At 44.2% G+C, this 14,568-nt stretch overlaps 1 protein-coding gene across 4 annotated transcripts in view; it reads right to left on the reverse strand.

Moving 5' to 3' along the window:
- taf12 (TAF12 RNA polymerase II, TATA box binding protein (TBP)-associated factor) overlaps positions 1-14,107 on the reverse strand; it is a 52,901-nt gene extending 38,794 nt beyond the window's left edge. For 2 of the 4 annotated variants that reach the window (XM_072246411.1, XM_072246409.1), the window contains exons 1-2: positions 13,989-14,107; positions 7,778-7,859 (exon numbers count right to left, since the gene is read on the reverse strand). In XM_072246411.1, coding sequence (XP_072102512.1) covers positions 7,778-7,846 — 69 coding nt within the window. In that variant the 5' untranslated portion in view covers positions 7,847-7,859; positions 13,989-14,107. The remainder of the gene's footprint in view (positions 1-7,777; positions 7,860-13,988) is intronic. The other 2 variants (XM_072246410.1, XM_072246412.1) reach the window with 2 other exon arrangements.
- Positions 14,108-14,568: the final 461 nt, after the last annotated feature.

A 14,568-nucleotide genomic window follows, 5' to 3' on the forward strand; every position in this document is an offset into this window, starting at 1 on the left:
CTAGTGGAGGAAAGGAGTGCCCCACACCTCCTTTGCTAGAGACGTATCTCCATCTTGCCACACAACACATTGTGCCAATATATTAAAACATATTTTTTCAACAGTCCGTGAACATTTTATAGTTTTGTGATTGATAGTAATTTTTTATGTCTTTGATCTGTACTGCTGCCACAAAACAAATTCATACACCTCAACTTCAAAATATCAGGCAGTCCGAAGATTACCAGAGTCACAGAAAAGTACAGCATATAAACAGGACCTTCAGCCCAATCGTCCATGCCAAACCATTTAAACTGCCTACTCCCATTGACCTGCACCAGGTCCATAGTCCTCCATATGCCTACCATCCACGTACCTATCCAAGCTTCTCTTAAACATTGAAATTGAGCTCGCATGCACCACTTCTGCTGGCAGCTTGTTCCACACTCTCACGACCCTCTGAGTGAAGAAGTTTTCCCTCATGTTCCCCTTAAACTTTTCACCTTTCAACCTTAACCCATGTTCTCTGGTCATAGTCCCACCTAACCTCAGTGGAAAAAGCCTGTTTTCATTTATCCTATCAATACCATGGTATCGTGAGCTGGAATTAAAATGGAGCCATCTTTAATATAGATGTGCAGCCATACTTAACAGATTACAACAATTTTGGAAAAAATAAACAGCACAATAGACCATGCCAAACATAGGTTCTGAATGGGAAAGTTATTTTACTGAATTATGATGAAATTTACATGACTTACAAGTGTTATGAGTCAGTCATTGCTTCAAACCAGGGTTTCCCAACCCTTTTTATGCCTTGGAACCCTACCATTAACCGAGGAATCTGTGGACCCCAAGTTAGGAACCTCTGCGTCAATATTTCATCAAATAACTGAAACTTTGCAAAGGGTCAATGTGATAGAAATATGGGACGTTAAGACCCAATATGAAATTAACTGTTGCTTAAAGTGGTAACAATCCAAGAAAGTTATACTGAACCATATATTAGAGCAAAAAAAAAGGTGGATAGGCCCCCACCCCCATCTTAACTGCATTTTACAGAAGCACCATCTGGTATGGGAGCAGTCGAGCATTGCACCAGAAGTCCCTACAAAGGACTGTGGGAACAGCTGAGAGGATCATAGGGGTCTCCCTACTGTCCATCGGGGACATTTATCAGGAGCGCCGCACACGCAGGGCCCTTAGTATTATTAAGGATCCTACCCATCCATCCAGCATCCTCTTTGACTTTCTACCATCAGGGAGGAGACTCTGATGCATAAAAACAAGAACGGTTGGGATGAAACACAGTTTCTTGCTCCAAGCCACTGGGCTTTTGAACTCCTGGCTGCATCGTATTCGAAGTGTCACTGGTTAATCTGTTCTGTACCCTACAATATTTAATATTAATGCCTGTTATTTATGTGTGATTCATCTGTAGATTTTATCTTTACCTTCATAAGTTATCATGCGTTAGGTGTACTACTGTGCTTTACACCCAGGGTCGGAGAAACATTGTCCCATTTCTATGTACATTATATTGTTATATACACGTATATAGTTCAATGACAATAAACTTGACTTCCTGTTTTTAAGGAGTGGAGATACATCTCCACCAAAGGAGGTGTAAGGCACTCTTTCCCCCCGCTAGCCTGCAGTTCGCCCTTGGGTGAAGTGTAGAAGCTGCTTACCACCACCCCCTCGGATCAGGGTCACATGAAGCCATGGGAGCAGGTGGTGGATGGTCGTATGAGCAGCTGGTGCATATCAAAGTCCTGGTTATGCGACCACTGACACCAGGCAGACAGTCTCTGAAGAGTATTGATAATGGCTGGGGTCACCTGCATTGTGAAAACACTGCCCAGGGGAAGACAACAATGGCAAACCACTTCTGCCAAGACCATGATTGTTCACATCATACGACATGGCACATAATGATGATGATGAGTTTACAGTTGTCCCAAGTGTTGTACTTCATCAGCTAAACAACAGAAGTACCTAATGCCAAGAAGCTACATGCAACACTACTTTTGATGGGTTATTGGTCAATATTTCAACTTGTTATTTTATCCATTTCATCTATTTAAGAAATAGTTCCCATAAAATAGCAGCAAATTCTATCACCATGTTGAGCCACAGGAGATGGGTGAAGTCTTAAGTGAAAAATTGTCACCTGTATTTACTGTGGAGGTCATGGAAGTCAGGGAATTCAGGGAAAGGTGACAGTGATGTCTTGGAGCATACACATGCTACAATAGCGATGGAGTTGGCAGTCTTAAAGAATCAGAATCAGGTTTAATATCACCGGCATGTGGTGCAATTTGTTGCCTTTGCAGCAGCAGCACAATGCAATATATAATAATAGAGAAAAACAATGAATTACAGTAAAAAAAAATAAAATAGTTAAATTAGTGAGGTAGTGTTCATGGGTTCAATGTCTATTCAGCAATCAGATGGCAGAGGGGAAGAAGCTGTTCCTGAATTGTTAAGTGTGTGCCTTCAGACCTCTGCGCCTCCTTCCTGATGGTAGCAATCAGAACAAGGCTTGACCTGGGTGATGGGGGCCCTGAACGATGGATGCCACCTTTTTGAGGCATCTCACTCTGAAGGTGTCCTGGTTACTATGGAGGCTGTGCTCGTGATGGAACTGACTAAGTTTACAACCCTCCGCAGCTTACTCGATCCCCATACCCGACGGTGATGTAGCCAGTTGGAATGCTGCTCACGGTACATCTGTATAAAATTGCTAGTGTTTTCAGTCTCAAAGTGCATAAAGGTGGATAAATCCCCAAATATATAAACACATATACATTGCGTTTAGCACCTTGGCCCCGGGGTACGATGTTTTCTTTCAGCCGTATACATGGTATGCTGCAATAGCAATAAACTTGAACTTGAAGTGTTTCCTCAAGTTACGGAGGGAGGGAAGAAATTGCTGGGGTTCTGGCAGAGATACTTGTATATTTGTTAGCCACAAGTAAGGTTCTAGAAACCTGGAAAATGCTATGCCTCTATTCAAAAAGTGCTGCAAGAACAAGCCAAAGAACTACAGGCCAGTGAGTCAAATATCAGTGGCAGGAAAGTTACTGGAGGGTATTCTGAGAGACGGGATCTACCTGCATTTGGAAAGACCACAAGACATAGGAGCAGAATTAGGCTATTCAGCCCATCGAGTCTGCTCTGCCATTCCATCGTGGCTGATCCCGGATCCTACTCAACCCCATACACCTGCCTTCTCGCCTTTGATGCCCTGACCGATCGGGAAACGATCAACTTCCACCTTAAATATACCCACGGACTTAACATCCACCGCAGTCTGGCAAGGATTGATTAGGATTAACCAGCATAGCTTTGTGCATGAACAAGCATATCTCATGGATTTAATTTAGTTTTTTTCTCAAGAGTGATAGGGTGGTAAATGTTGTCTATGTGGACTTCGACAATGTGTCGCCAGGTAGGCTGATCCTGAAGATTACAACACATAGGATTCAAGGTGAGCTTGCCAAATGGATGCAAAATTGTCTTGGTGGAAGATGACTGAGGGTGGTCCTGGATAAATCTTTTTCAGATTGGAGGATGGTGATGAACTGTGTGCCACAGAGATTGGAGATGGGTTCACTGTCGTTTGTTGTCTATATTAATGATTTGGATGAGAACATTGTTGGCATGGTAAGTTGGCAGATGAAACTGAAGTTGGTAGTATAGTGGACAGTGAAGGCTATCTAAGATTAAAACAGAATCTGAATCAACTGGGGAATTGGCCCAACGAATGGCAGACGGAATTTAACTTGGACAAATGCGATGTGTTGCACTTCAGCGAGTTAAACCAGTAAGTGGCAGGGCTCTGAAGAATGTTGTAGAACAAAGTGACCTGGGGGGGACAAGTACATAGCTCCCTAAAGGCGCCACACAGATTAATGGGGAGGTGGAGAAGGTGATTGGCATGCTTATGTTTATCAGTCAGAGCAGTACAAGAGATAGGACTGCATGCTACAACAACACAAGAAGCTGGTGAAACCATACTTGGGAGTATTACATAGAACAGTATAGTGCAGGGAAGGCCATTCGGCCCACAATGTGGTGCCAAACCAGCAGAAAAGTCAAAAACCCCTGAAAACCAATCTCTCCTAACTACACCATGTCTATATCCCTCCTTCTTCGTTACACCCACGTGCCTATCCCAACGTCTCTGAAAAGCCTCTAATACACTATCCCAGCCAGGCAAGCACATTCCAGGTATTCACCAGTCTGAGTAAAAGAAACTTACCACTCGCATCCCCCTTGAACATACCCCCTCTCATCTTCAGTGAATGCTCTCTAATATTAAACATTTTAGCCTGGGAAACGTACTCCTTGTCCACTCTATCTAATCTTGCAAACCTCTATCAGATCTCCCCTCAGCCTCTGGCACTCGAGAGAAGACAACCCAAGTTTATCCAGCCTCTCATGATAGCACATGCCCTCTAAACCAGGCAGCATCCTTGTAAACCTCTTCTGCAGCCTCTCCAAAGCCTCAATATCCTTCCTAGAGTAGGGAGACCAGAACTGTATGCAGTACTCCAGATGTAGCCTAACTAGAGTTTTATAAAGTTGCAACATAACCTCTTGACTTTTGAACTCAATGATTGACTAATAAAAACAAGCATTCCAAAAGCCTTTTTAACCACCTTGTTGTCACTTTCAAGGAGCTATGAACTTGGATCCCAAGATCACTCTGCTCAGTAACATTGTTAAGGATCTTGCTCTTAACAGTGTACTGTCTCCTTGCACTTTCCCTACCAAGGTGCAACACCTCAGATCTATCAGGGTTAAGCTCTATCTGCCATTTCCCTGTCCATAACTGCAAGTGATCTATATCGTGCTTTATTCTTTGCCAGTGTTCTACACCACCCACAGCTCCACCAATCATCGGCAAATTTACTGTAACAGCGTCACGCAGTCTGCTATGCTACTCGTCTCGCACAAACTTCTACACTATGCAGGTAAATTGTTTTTCCTCAAAAAGAATGGTGGGTCTGTGAAACTTGCTGCCAGAGGAAGCTGTGGTGCCATGAAAAATATTTAAACAGGTACACGGATAGGAAAAGTTTAGAATGATATGGGCTTAAGATGGCGCTGGTAAATCTCAGTGACTCCTGGCTGGTGGCTGTTGAAACATGAAAAACCAACTAAATACTTTGTTAATCACTCTTTTTTTTTTGGTAGACGATCTTTACCCTCCCTTTGGACTTGGAGGCAATTTGATGTGGCGGTGAGGTCCAAGCCTTGAGCGTGTTGAAGCAACTGAAGCTGATGTTTGTACAGAATTTAGGTGCCGAGCCAGGGGTGAGCGATTTATCCAGTTGCTCAGCTCTGCGCTGAACTTAGGGCCTGTGGACTTCAGTTCAGAACACTATTTGCTTGTATTGTTTGCATGATTTGCTCCCCCCACCCCTGCAAATTGGGTGTTTGATGATCTTTTTCTGCTTGGATTCTTTTGTGTTTCTTTGTTTTGTGGCTGCCCGGGCATGAATCACAAGGTTGTATAATAAATACCTACTTTGATAATAAATGAACTTTGAACAAGTGTATGTAAATGGTGCTCATTTAGTAAGTCACTTTAGTCCAGGGGTTCCCCACCCAGGGTCCACCTACCCCTTGCTTAATGGTATTGGTCTGTGGTATATGAAAGAATGGGAACCCCTGCCTTCGTCGGATTTGAGCTGAAGGGTTTGTTTCTGTGTTGTATACCCCTGTGATTGTATTATGGGTCTTGCATTCTGTAAGCAGACAGTATTGCATTATTTCTATACCCTTACACAGGATCTAAGCTGCAGAAAGTTGTAAATTTAAGTCAGCTCCATCATGGGTACTAGCCTCCATAGTATCCAGGACATCCTCAAGGAGCAGTGCCTCAAAAAGACGGCATCTATCATTGAGGACCCTTCATCACACAGGTCATGCCTTCTTCTCATTGCAACCATCAAGGAGGTACGGAACCAAAAAGGCACACATTCAACAATTCAGGAAGAGCCATACAATTTCTGAATGGACATTGAACCCATGAACACTACCTCACTACTTCTTAATTTCTATTTCTGCACTACTTGTTTATCTATTTTATATATACATACACAGACACTTACTGTAATTCATGACTTTTTTCTATTATGTACTCCTGCCGCAAAGACACCAAATTTCACGACACATGCCCGTGATATTAAACCTGATTGTGATACTACGTTGTATAGCACAATGTTGTACCGTAAATGTAGTTTAATAATAATTCTATTACTCTGAAATTCAATACAACACAACTCATTCTCAGTACTGAAGAGTACAATTTTAAGAGCATAGAAACATTATTTTTAAGGAACAACAAGATCTTACTCTCCTCCCCTGGCTCTTTACATCGTTTTTACATTTCCCAATGTTTTATTTTAATGGTTAACTCATAGTATGCTTATTTCTCTTGCTCAGTGTTTCATTCAAAATTCTGAATGCAAAAATCTGAGCTGCAAAGGGACTTGGGACTCCTCGTGCAGGATTCCGTAAAGGATAATTTGAAGGTTGAGTCTGTGGTGAGGAAAGCAAATGCGATGTTAGCATTCTTTATGAGAGAACTAGACTATAAAATCAAGGATGTAATAAAGCACTTTATAAAGCACTGGTAAGGCCACAGCTGGAGTATTGTGAGCAGTTTTGGGCACCTTATCTAAGAAAGGATGTGCTGATATTGGAGAGGGTTCAAAGGAGGTTCACAAAAATTATTCCAGGATTGAAAGGCTTGTCATGTGAGAAGACTTTAATGGCTCTGGGCCTCTACTCACTGGAACTCAGAAGAATGAGGGGAGACTTCATTGAAATGTATCAAATGGCGAAAGGCCTTGATATAGTGGATGTGGAGAGGGTGTTTCCTGTGGTGGGGGAGTCGAAGACCAGAGGACACAGCCTCAGAATAGAGGGATCTCCTTTTAGAATGGCGATGAGGAGGAATTTCTTTAGACAGAGAGTGGCGAGTCTGTGGAATTCGTTGCCACAGGCAGCTGTGGAGGCCAAGTCATTCGGTATATTTAAGGCAAAAGGTTGATAAGATTCTTGATTAGTCAGGGCATGAAAGGATATAGGAGAAGGCAGGAGATTGGGGCTGAGAGTTCAGATGGTTCAGTCATGATGAAATGGCTGAGCAGACTCAATGGGCTGAATGGCCAACTTCTGCTCCTATATCTTATGGAATAGGTCAGTTATTAACACGGCAAGTGTCTGGACAATGTAAACCAGGAAGTCAAATTTTGGTCTTCAGGGCTCTCTGAATTTCTTAATCTCAATCTGAATGCCAGTGGTGTACCAGCAAGAGGAATTTAGTCAGCTTTTCATTTCCCACAAAGGATGATCTACATTGGAGGAATTTCAGAAGAACAAAGTCAGTTTTGAGTATGTAACCCTCCGTGCTCACGTTAACCCTCTGAACAGCACATGACCAGTGGCCACCACTGGTTCCATTTGATGGAAGAAAAGGAACTGCAGAAAAAGGAATACTATTTTATGACCAATTTAGTAAGAACCGTAACACTTGCTGCCCACAACCACCCCCCTCCCCAACAAATATCACATTGGGCTCATAAGCCATTTGTAAGCAATCACAATTCTTATTGAACCAGAAAGCAAATTCTTAAATCAGGGGTTCCCAACCTGGGGTCCACGGACCCCTTGCTTAATGGTATTGGTCCATGGCATAAAAAAAAGGTTGGGAACCCCTCTCTTGCAGCAAAAGACCTGTCCGAGCTTTATGCTACATTCTATATCAACCACTACTTACTGCTATCTGGGTGTCTAGATCTTTAATCACATCAGCTACTGCTGTAGGCCCGGTTAATGAAGGGTTCATTGTGACATGCTGCCTAGAAACAAACAGCAAGGATTAGGCCACGGTACGATTAAATAAACCTCTGCAATGTGAAAACTTACAAAGGTCTATGTACACTTATTGCTGCAGGTTAACATTAATAATGCAAGGATAGTTTATTGACAACTATACTTGACAACATTCCCTAGATTTATAGATTTGATCAATTTACAATTACTTTATGATGGTAAAGGATTTTTTTTGGCTTATTTTTTATTTATTTTTATTGAGATTTGGCACGGCTCTTCTTACAGGCAGTGGCAAGAAATGAACCTGGTTTGCCCGCACTGTAAAGCGTTGTGCTAACCATTATGTTACCCTGCCACCCCAAAATTTTTGCCATGTGCACTGAGGGACGGTGAAAAACTTGTCTTGCACACTGATATGCATCATCTTATAACACTGTGCATTGAGGTCTAGGTTCCTGTAACATCGCTGGCACTTAGGGCAGCAATGGAGGTCCTCCGTCTCTGGTGGTGTACAGGGCCTCCTTCATTGTGTCAGTAGCTCGAGTGCATTGAGGCAGTACAGGGCAAAACAATAACAAAACACAGAATAAAGTGTAACAGCTACTGTGAAAATGCAGTGCAGGTAGAGATAAGGTGCAAGATCATAACGAGGTAGAACATAAGACAGAATTAGGCCATTCGACCTATTGAGTCCGTTCCACCATTCGATCTTGGCTGACTTACTTTCCCCCATAACCTAGGATTCCTCCAAGAGGACCACAACCTTCTTGTAGGGTTTGGAGGCTTGCGTGCCTCAATGACCCAGAGAGCTAGGCTGGCTGGAGTCAGGGCTCTTGGTAGGGTCACCCACGCCAAACAGGTCAAAGGATAGAGGTCAGACTAAGAGTGACCCACTGGTCCTCTGGGTTCAGGGGTTCAGCTCAGGGCTAACAGCCATGATTGGTAAAATAAAATTGTTGTGGAAACAACAAGGAAGAATCCTACGTCTGAGTGTGACACTATTCCTGAATCTCCAACCGGCATTTACATGACTGACAGTAGTGAAAACCGAGAGGAAGCTACCGACGTGATGAAGGAAGCCATGAGCCAGAGGACCTTCATTGCTGCTCTAGGCACCAACAGCGTAATGGCTGTTTAAAAAAAAACCTAGGGTTCATGATAATAACGAGGGTCATCACAAAAAAAAGAGATTAATCACAGTAATCCAATAAGAAGCTCAGGAGAAACTTCTTACCCAGAGTAATGAGAATGTGGAAGTTACCAACACATAGAGCCTGTAGCAGCCACGTATCTGTTTTCCATCTGCTTTGTATTCTGTGTTGTGTGCTTGTTATGGTGACTAGTCATGTGGGTGGTGGCGTGGTAAAAGCAAAGGGAATTAGTTACGAATTTGTGCTTTGTTCGTGACAGTTTGGGGCTGGGGACTGATGGATGTCATATCTTTTGCTGGCCACTTAATTACGCTTAACTTACATGTGGATATATTTAAGTTTCATCGCTTCAAGACTGCATGTTTGCTATTAAAGGATTGAATACATATCTTTGTCTTTCAGAACAATCTTTATAGGAGTTGAGGGCACATCATACAAGTGTAACAAATCCATGGGGGTCGCCAGAGGTGGCGATTTGGTTTGGATCGAATTGGCTGCTACAGAGCAGATCAGCGTAGATACAGTTAAAGGGGGAAGAGAATCAAACATCAGCATAGATAATGTTAGGGTGAAGACAGGCTGGCTTGTATTGGAGATATTACTGACAGCAACTACAGGGATCTAATGACATACTGGGTGAGATGGATTTAGACTTCAATGCAACACACTCAAAATGCTGGAGGAACTCAGGTCAGGGAGCATCTATGCAAATTAATAGACAGTTGACGCTTTGGGCCGAGATCTTTCTTTGGGACTGAGAAGGAAGTGGGAAGATGCCAGGAAAAAAAAAGGTGGGGGGAGGGGAAAGAGGCTAGCTGGAAGGTGATGGGTGAAGCCAGGTGGGTAGGAAAGGTCAAGGGCTGGAAGAAAAGGAATCTGAAAGAACAGTGGACCATAAGAGAAAGGGAAGGAGAAGGAAACCCAGGGGAGGTGAAAAGAGGTAAGAGGCCAGGGTGCTGCTTTTGTGTTGGCTTTCTAGCACCTGCAGCATTCTCTCCGAACATTCAATTATTGGACATGGACAATGTTGGAAAGGTTAGCATTTAATGGTCAAACCTATTTTGCCCAATAAGCCACTTCCTTGCACCACCGTAATCTGTGTGCTAGTGCCTAATTTTATATAATTGAACGTGGGCTATTTCTGAAATCTGTTTAGAATTATTAGAATGTTATGGATCTGAAGTCACATAAAGACCAGACCTGCAGAGGGTGTCTCTCCATTTTGAAAGGACATTAGTGGAGATTTGAAAATGAATATCCAGAAGTTTTCAAAGTCACCACAACTATATTCTACTTACATAATTATCTGAATTTAAATTCACTAGTTGCTATGGGATTTAAATTCCCATCCAAAGAACAATTGTCTATACTTTTGGATTACTAATCCAATTCACAAATCCTCCTGAATGTTTTAAAAACTTGCGCAAGATTAATACAGAACAGATGCAGCGACAGAAGCAAAAAATAAAGTTCATAGAGAAAATATAGCATTTCACTGAATGTGATCATATCTTCTACAGCCCAACAATATTTTGTGATATCTACAGTCCACCAATCCAGGCCTTTTAAACACCGTAAAATTTACCAGTTCTGCATCATTGACAGCTGACAAGTAGCTAAACTTTGGAATGTCCATCTTGAAACTTCGTATCTGCCCGTAAGCAGAATTAGGCTATTTGGCCCGTCGTGTCTGCTCTGCCATTCCGTCATGGCTGATTGTGGACCCAATGGCGTAATTCTGCTCCTATGTTATATGGTCCTATTTATTTTCCCTCTCAGCCCCATTCGCCTGCCTTCGCCCTCGTAACCTTTGACACCCTTACGAATCAAGAACCACCAACCTCCACTTTAAATACACCCAATAATTTGGCCTCCACAACCATCTGTGGCGATGAATTCCACAAATTCACCACCCTCAGGCTAAAAAAATTCCCCCTCATCTCTGCTCTAAAGGGACGTCCTATTCAGAGGCTGCTCTGCTCCTAGACTCCCCCCAGACTTCACCAGGGGTTCCAATCTAGGGTGTACAGACCCCTTGCTTAATGGTATTGGTCCACGGCATAAAAAAGGTTGGGAACCCCGGATTTAGACAGAAGGAATTTCAAACAAACCGGGCAGTCAGTGATTACCCATTGCACTCTGTACTGCTGTGCACCTTGGGTTCTGGTCTCAGATCCCACACGTCTTCAAACTATCACAGCGTGCAGTGGCTGCACAGTTATGCAGCTGTACAGCTGCCGCCTCACAGTGCCAGATATCTGGAGTCTGCTTTCCCAACAACTGCACCAGTTTCCCTTGGGGGATCCAGGTCCCTTCCACATTCAAAGATGTGCAGGTTGGTGCCTATAAATTGCTCCTTGGTGAGTGGCTGTGAATGTGAAGTAAATAAAAATGGGGATTAAGGGCAGATTAGTATAAATGAAAGGTCAATAATCAGTGCAGACACAATGGGCAAAAGGAGCTGCTTCACAAACTCTGACACCAGTCAGTGTTAGACTGCTCCATGCAGTTCCCTTTCTCCAATGGTCCACTCTCCTCTCCTATCAGACACCTTTTTCTCTAGCCCTTGACCTTTCCCACCCACCTGGCTTCACCAATCACCTTACAGCCAGCCTCTCACCCCCCTCTTTATTTCAGCATCTTCCCACTTCCTTCTCAGTACTGAAGAAAGGTCTTGGCCTAAAACATTGACAGCTTATTCTTTTCTACAGATGCTGAGTTCCTCCACCATTGTGTGTGTAGTTCTATACAGTTCTGCTCTCTATACTTTATAAAACAATTGCAAAGTGGGCAGAATTTATAATGTTGTTATCAATGTTGGAATGAAGTTTTTCCTTAAGAACGAGTTAACAGGCTAGAGCACAATTCTTCAGAACAGAAGGCCAAGAGGTGAACTACTAAGAAAAAATAAAAGGTTTGATTGGAAGATGTTTCCAGAGTGGGTAAGCCTCTCTATAAGGAGTTTGTACGTTTTTTCTAATGGAAGGTGGGAACTGGGGAACGTCAAGGAGGGACGTTCTCTCTGATACCGGGTAGGTTTCATAAGACCATAGATATAGGAGCAGAATTAGGTCATTTGGCTCATTGGGTCTGCTTTGCCATTTCATCATGGCTGATCCACCTCCCTCTCAGTCCCAGTCTCCTGCCTTCTCCCCATATTCCTTCATGGCCTGACTAATCAAGAATCTATTAACCTCTATATGTAAAGACTTGGCCTCCACAGCCGTCTGTGGCAACAAATTCCACAGATTCACCACTCTCTGCCTAAAGAAATTCCTCATCTCTGTCTAAAAGAACGCCCCTCTTTTCTGAGGCGATGTCCTCTGGTCTTAAATAGGAAATATCCTCTCGCCATCCACTCTATCGAGGCTTATCAATATTCAATAGGTTTCTACGAGACCCCCCCCCCCCCCATTCTTCTGAATTCCAGTGAGTAGAAGGTCTCCTCTGGAAGCCCCACAGTCCAAAGACCTACCAGTTGGTAAGTTAATTGGTCATTGTAAATTGTCCCGTGATTACGCTAGGGTTAAGTTGGGGGTTGCTGGCGGCATGGTTTGAAGGGCTGGAAGGGTCTATTTTGTGCTGTTATCTCAATAAATAAAACAAGGGCTCATATGAGATCCAAAGGACATCATGATAAATCTAGAGCTCATCAAAATATAATACTCAAGGATTCACATCTGAAGTGTTAAATTCTCTACACTGACATGAGATTCTGCAGATGCAGGAAATCCAGTGTAACTCATACAAAATGCAGGAGGAACTCAGCAGGTCAGGCAGCATCTGTGAAGAGGAATAAACCAGTCAATATTTCGTGCCCAGACCTGCTGAGTTTCGCTAGCAGTTTGTATGTGTTACTCTGTTTAACTGTCTTTTCTGTTCACAGACATTCACTGGGCTCTGGGTACTTGCAACACACATATTTAATAAATCCATAAAAGGACATTATTCTATTAAGGGTTTACTGAGTATGCCTGCAAGAAAATGAATCTTAGGGTTGCATATGGTGACATATATGTACTTCAATACTAAAGTTACTTTGAACTTTTGCTTCAGATTTCTAATATCTGCAAACTTTTTCTCTGAACACTCAGTTACAGAAAATGGACAAAGATGGTACGGCTACCATCATATTTTGGGGAAATGTAAGGGAAACCATTCTTTTTTAATACAGAGCAGTTCTGATTTTGAACAGAAATAAGAATCAATTGGAACACCAAACCGTAAGGCACAGAAACAGGCCTTTTGGCTCACAAGGCTCAATTTTACCAATCACTCCTGCCTCCAAATGATCCATATCCCTCTTTTCCCTGCATATTTACAAACCTCTTAATCTGACATATCTGCCTTCAAAAAACAGCCATCTGTAAAGACAAACTAGTCCCACAGGTCACCTTTGAACTCCTCCCCCCATCTGAAAGTCATGCTCTCTAGAATTATAGATAATTCTATACCCTGGGGAAACGATACCGGCTGTCTACACCCTCTATCCCACCTATTATAACCAGGTCACCCTCTTAGCCTCCTCAGCGGTCCAGAGAAAACCCAACTGCGTCCAAGCTCTGCTTCTAGCTCTAACTATCTAATTCAGGCAGCATCCTGGTGAACTTCTGCACCCTCTCCGAAAACCTGTAACGAGGAATTCAAGGAGGTTCAATTGGGGCCGCCAAGAAACAATAGTTGAAATTACTGAGAAACGATACGGGGACTGGACATTATGAGATAGGAGCTGGCAGGGACTCGACGGGCTGAACGGTCTCCTCCCTTCCACAAGCCACCCGACTCCATTAGACAGACAGCCTTCAGTTCGGTAAAAGAAGACTGGAAACCACAAAGAGAAGCGCTCGGAGCACTTGTGCGAGGTGAAGGCGGACAGATGGAGCCCGGGGGTCTCAGTACCAGGCGTAACACCCCACCCGGGGCTGGGGACTGGAGCCAGCCTGCACACACACACCACCTCGCACCGTACCCGCAATCGCCGCCAAAGCCAGCGCACTCACTCACCCAGCACAGCCACTACTCGCCCATACCGGCCCGGTCGCCCGCAGCGGCGCCAAAACTCCAGAGCCGCCGGAAGCCTGAGGCCTGCGCGCCCGAGCCCAGCATCGCCCGCCCGCCGGAAGCGGAAGTGACCGGCGCGTTTCCCCGCCCACTCGGCTCAATCGCGTCGGCTGCGCTTCCGACGGTCTGTGTGAGAGGGGGTTGGTGTGGGGACGGGGACGGTCGGAGGTTCGTGGGGTCAGTGTGGGGGGCAATGGAGTGAGGGTCTGAGGTTAGGGCAGGGGGATCGGAGGGTCAATGGGGATGAGGGTCTTAGGTTAGGGGATTCGGTGTGGCGGGTTGGAGGGCTGATGGGGTGAGTGAGGGTTGATGGGGTGAGTGTCTGAGGGTTGATGGGTGAGGGTCTGAGGGCTGATGGGGTGAGTGTCTGAGGGCTGATGGGGGTGAGTGCCTGAGGGTTGATGGGGTGAGTGTCTGAGGATTGATGGGGTGAGTGTCTGAGGGCTGATGGGGTGAGTGTCTGAGGGCTGATGGGGGTGAGTGTCTGAGGGTTGATGGGGTGAGTGTCTGAGGGCTGATGGGG

The sequence above is a fragment of the Mobula birostris genome, chromosome 29, assembly GCF_030028105.1.
Source record: "Mobula birostris isolate sMobBir1 chromosome 29, sMobBir1.hap1, whole genome shotgun sequence".
Classification (NCBI taxonomy): Eukaryota; Metazoa; Chordata; class Chondrichthyes; order Myliobatiformes; family Myliobatidae; genus Mobula; species Mobula birostris.